At 46.7% G+C, this 5,671-nt stretch overlaps 1 protein-coding gene across 2 annotated transcripts in view; it reads left to right on the top strand.

Moving 5' to 3' along the window:
• sftpbb (surfactant protein Bb) overlaps positions 1-5,671 on the top strand; it is a 43,984-nt gene that overhangs the window by 6,241 nt on the left and 32,072 nt on the right. For both annotated transcript variants that reach the window (XM_048618751.1, XM_048618750.1), the window contains exon 2: positions 5,355-5,488. In XM_048618751.1, the coding sequence (XP_048474708.1) occupies positions 5,355-5,488 (134 nt within the window). The remainder of the gene's footprint in view (positions 1-5,354; positions 5,489-5,671) is intronic.

The following is a 5,671-nucleotide window of genomic DNA, read 5'->3' as shown; positions in this document are numbered from 1 at the left end:
TTCAGAAACATCAGCCTTCCTGCTCCTCTGATGCTGCTTGGCCTGCTGTGTTCATCCAGCGCTACACCTTGTTATCCTTGACTTCTCCTACTTCTGTTTTCATTTTGGGTCGCCATCTCCAAACATTAAGTGCTTCACAGCCAACACACAGCAGCCAAACTCGAGCTGAGAAACAGCCAGATAGATTGGTTGACTAAGGCTGCAAGGTATTTATCCTGGAGAAAATGACCCTGTTTTACTTCGCACACTGCAGTTTCCCTCCACCTCAGAGGTTCCTGGGGACTTCCTCTGATCTGTCACTGAAAGACGGCCCTTAATCTTCTTGTACTCTGCTCCTCTGAAGTGGGACTGAACCCTGAACCTTTTTGTTTTTAATTGATTTTGGGTCTCTGGCTTGCTTCAAAGGCATTCAAACAGTTAAACTCAGGCAAAACACAGAGAGAGAGAGAAACAAAGAGATCTTTAAATCTCTCTGTAGAAAATCTGTCCCAGAATTGGTTTTAGTTCCCCATCTGTCAGCTCCTGTCGTTTAGCTGACCTTAGAATCACCAAACCAGGAACATCCATGCAACAACGCTCTTTACACACAACGCTGTGCAGGAACGGCTCAGTTCTGTAATAAATTAACAACACACTTTACCAGAGACAATCAGAAATTCACATTTATAAAGTCACACAGCATGGAAACAGACCCTTCAGCCCAACCAGTCCATGCAGACCATAGTCCCAAACTCAACTAGTCCCACCTGCCTGCTCCTGGCCCACATCCCTCCAAACCTTTCCCTATTCATGTACTTATCCAAATGTCTTTTAAACATTGTAATATTGGGAAAGTAGGACCAATCTGAAATGAGGAATTAAGAGGGCTGAAAGAGTTCATGAAATATCTTTAGCAAACAGGGTTAAGGAAAATCCCAAAGCCTTTTATTCGTACATAAGGAGCAAGAGGGTAACTAGAGAAAGGGTTGGCCCCGTCAAGGACAAAGGAGGGAAGTTATGCGAGGAGTCAGAGAAAATGAGTGAGATTCTTAATGAGTACTTTGCGTCAGTATTCACCGAGGAGAGGGACATGACGGATGTTGAGGTTAGGGATAGATGTTTGATTACTCTCGGTCAAGTTGGCATAAGGAGGGGGGAAGTGTTGGGTATTCTAAAAGGCATTAGGGTGGACAAGTCCCCAGGTTTGGATGGGATCTATCCCAGGTTTCTGAGGGAAGCGAGAGAGAAAATAGCTGGGGCCTTAACAGATATCTTTGCAGCATCCTTGAGCACGGGTGAGGTCCCGGAGGACTGGAGAATTGCTAATGTTGTCCCCTTGTTTAAGGGTAGCAAGGATAATCCAGGTAATTATAGACCGGTGAGCCTGACGTCAGTGGTGAGGAAGCTGCTAGAGAAGATACTGAGGGATCGGATCTATTTACATTTGGAAGAAAATGGGCTTATTAGTGATAGACAGCATGGTTTTGTGCAGGGAAGGTCACGTCTTACCAACTTGATAGAATTCTTTGAGGAAGTGACAAAGTTGATCGATGAGGGAAGGGCTGTAGATGTCATATACATGGACTTCAGTAAGGCGTTTCATAAGGTTCCCCATGGTAGGCTGATGGAGAAAGTGAAGTCGCATGGGATCCAGGGTGTACTAGCTAGATGGATAGAGAACTGGCTGGGCAACAGGAGACAGATTTGTAGTGGAAGGGAGTTTCTCAAAATGGAGAACTGTGACCAGTGGTGTTCCACAGGGATCCGTGTTGGGACCACTGTTGTTTGTGATATACATAAATGATCTGGAGGAAGGTATAGATGGTCTGATTAGCAAGTTTGTAGATGACACTAAGATTGGTGGAGTAACAGGTAGTGAAGGGGACTGTCGGAGAATGCAGCAGAATATAGATAGATTGGAGAGTTGGGCAGAGAAATGGCAGATGGAGTTCAATCCAGGCAAATGTGAGGTGATGCATTTTGGAAGATTCAAAAGCAAACTATATGGTAAATGGAAAAGCCCTGGGGAAAATTGATGCACAGAGAGATCTGGGTGTTCAGGTCCATTGTACTCTGAAGGTGGCAACACAGGTCGATAGAGTGGTCAAGAAGGCATAAGGCATGCTTTCATTCATCAGACGGGGTACTGAGTACAAGAGTTGGCAGGTCATGTTACAGTTGTATAGGACTTTGGTTCGACCACATTTGGAATACTGTGTACAGTTCTGGTCGCCACATTACCAAAAGGATGTGGATGCTTTGGAGAGTGTGCAGAGGAGGTTCACCAGGATGTTGCCTGGTATGGAGGGCGCTAGCTATGAAGAGAGGTTGAGTAGATTAGGATTATTTACATTAGAAAGACGGAGGTTGAGGGGGGACCTGATTGAGGTCTACACAATCATGAGAGGTATAGACAGGATGGATAGCAAGAAGCTTTTTCCCAGAGTGGGGGACTCAATTACTAGGGGTCACGATTTCAAGGTGAGAGGGGAAAAGTTTAAGGGAGATATGCGTGGAAAGTTCTTTACGCAGAGGGTGGTGGGTGCCTGGAACGCGTTGCCAGCGGACGTGGTAGAGGTGGGCACGATAGCATCATTTAAGATGTATCTAGACAGATACATGAATGGGCAGGGAGCAGAGGGATACATATCCTTGGAAAATAGGCGACAGGTTTAGATATCAGAGGATCTGGATCAGCGCAGGCTTGGAGGGCCGAAGGGCCTGTTCCTGTGCTGTAATTTTCTTTGTTCTTTGTTCTTTGTACCCCAAATCCACCACTTCCTCTGGAAGTTCATTCCACACACGGACCACTCTCTGTGGGAGTAAAAAATTGCCCCTCATGTCCTTTTTAAATCTTTCTCCTCTCATCTTAAAAATAGTCTTGAAATTCCCCCACCCTAGGGAAAACACACTTGCCAGTTACCTTATCTACGCCCCTCATGATTTTATAAACCTCTGGAAGGTCGCCCCTCAACCTCCTACGCTCCAGGGAAAGAAGTCCCAGCCTCTTCTTCCAACTCATTTGTGGTAAATCTCTTCTGAACCCTCTCCAGTTTAATAATATCCTTCCCATAACAAGACAACCTCCCCCAGAACTGGACACAGTGCTCCGGAAGAGGCCTCACCAACGTCCTGTACAACCTCAACATGACGTCCCCAACTCCTATACTCAAAGCTCTGAGTAATGAAGGCAAACGTGCTAAACACCTTCTTAACCACCCTGTCTACATGTGACACAAACTTCAAAGAATTATGTATCCGAGCCCCTAGGTCTCTCTGCTCTACAGCACTACCCCAAGGCCCTAAACATTAATTGTATAAGTCCTGTGGAGAAATTATCCGGAGAATTCAAGGCGATCTCATTGATTAACAAAGTCTATCCCGTATGCCTTCTTCACCACCTTATCTCCCTGTCCCTGTGACCTGCACAGTAAGATCCCTCTGATCTTCCCAGGATTATACCAGGCACTGTGTGCCCCTTTGCCTTGTTCATCTTCCAGATCAACGTTTTCTCATGCCTTGGTTTTTCTACCTGATCATAACACATTTCAAGCACAGCTAGGTTGGTGAGAATGTGTGGGATTGTTCGCCTGAACACTGTTCCTCCTCTCCCCTGACTCGAAGGGACTTCTCAGGAGCCTGTAGGCCAAAAGGCCGCAGATGAAGCCTCACCAGCTGCTTTTGTTTTGCGAGTCACTATCTTTAGGGATTTCTTCTGCATGACTGAGACCATTCCCCTCTTCCTGTCAAATATCCGACTCATTTCTTGGCCTTTGTCTTGTTTCTTTGATGCTACCTTCTCCATTACATCTCATTTGGACACCACATGCAGCTTCTCTCTCTTCATCCATGCCACCTTGAATTCGTTCTTTCGTCTCTCCTTCCTTCCCTTTATCTCTGAGATTCCCCTCTTTTTTTTACTTTCGTTCCTCCCAACTCACCTTTCCATGGGCTTAGAATTCTTACTTTTCAGTTTCCCTCCATGAAACGTTAACTCTGTCCACAGCCGCAAATACTGGCTGACTTCAGACTTCCAGCATTTTCACTTGGTTTGAGGATCTAATCTTGTCGCCCAATCGATCAAAGCTCCCTTCTTCCATCGGTCTGTGCAAGACTGAAATTGTGAGGTCATTCAGTCCATCGAGTCTGCACCATTCTACGGCTGATCTGATCATCCTCAACTCCCACTTTCCTTCCTTTTGCCCCCATAACCCTCGATTCCCCCTTCCTGATTTAAAAATCTGTCTCGGCTTTGAATAGACTTCACGACCCAGCCCCTACAGCCCTCTGCGGTAAAGAATTCCACAGATTCACTCCCCTCAGAGAAAGAAGAAAGTCCTCCTCATCTCTGTCTTCAATGGACAACTTCTTATTCTGAGATTACACCCTCTGGTCCTGGACTCTCCCACAAGGGGAAACAACCTCTCCACATCTCCTCCTGTCAAGTCCCTTTAAGAATCTTGTGTGTTTGAATAAGGTCACCTCTCATTCCTCTAAATGGCCCCGAACTACTCAACCTCTCCCCATAAGACAGTCCCTCCGTACCTGGGATCAGCCGAGTGAACCTACTCTGGGCTGCCTCCCATGGCCGGTCTATCTGTCCTTAGATACAGGGCCCCAAAATTGTTCATAGTGTTCTAAGTTTAGTCCGACTGATGCCTGGTATAATTTTAGCATTGAACGTTACATGAACTTGCAAAGTTAAAAATTACCAGCTCAAGCACAAACCAGTCAAGCAATACATGTCGGAGAAACAAATATAAACGGACAAGCTTCAATTGCACTTAGTCATATGGACGTTGAAATTATCATTGAATCCCTACAGCATGGAAGCAGGCCATTCGACCCGTCCCGAACCTCCCACCCAGACGCACCCCAATCCCGTAACCCTGCACGTTCCCATGGCCAATCCACCGTAACCTGCACATCCCTGGGCACTATGGGACAATTTAGCACGGCCAATCCACCCTAACCTGCACACTATGGGACAATTTAGCACGGCCAATCCACCCTAACCTGCACATCCCTGGGCACTATGGGTAATTTAGCACGGCCAATCCACCCTAACCTGCACACCTTTGGTTTGTGGGAGGAAACCCACACAGACATGGGGAGAATGTGCAAACTCCACACAGACTGTCGCCTCAAGGCTGGAATCAAACCCGGGTCCCTGGTGCCGTGAGGCAGCGATGCTAACCACTGAGCCACCGCGCCTGCCCAACTGCTAGTGCCATCCGCAAGCCAAGGAGATGGAAGCCGATGTCCTACCGAGAGCAAGAATCTGATCTTTCGCCGAAGTGAGGTTTGAAATTTGAGCTTCTTTTTTGTGGGAGGACTAACGGCGATCTGATTTTGTTTTCTTTGATGTGCCTCAGTGCTGGCCAGTTTTGATCGGTACAACAGGACGTGCGTTGGCAAAGCGATAAACCAGTGCCAAGACCTGAGGTCAGCTGTGAAGTGTAAAGCAGTGCAGCACTGTGTGAAGACCGTATGGAGCCAGGCTAAAGCTGTAAGTTTAAAAACCAAAAGAACCGCAGATGCTGTAAATCAAGAACAAAAACAAAGTTGCTGGAAAAGCTGAGCAGGTCTGGCAGCATCTGTGAAGGAGAAAACAGAGTTGTCAGTTAAATTGCCCATAGTGTCCCGGGATGTGCAGGTTAGGGTGGATTGGCCGTGCTAAATTACCCATAGT

Source organism: Rhincodon typus, chromosome 40 (genome assembly GCF_021869965.1).
Source record: "Rhincodon typus isolate 14 chromosome 40, sRhiTyp1.1, whole genome shotgun sequence".
NCBI lineage: Eukaryota > Metazoa > Chordata > Chondrichthyes > Orectolobiformes > Rhincodontidae > Rhincodon > Rhincodon typus.
Note: the sequence above shows the minus strand (reverse complement) of the source record. Positions and strands in the feature narration are given on the sequence as shown.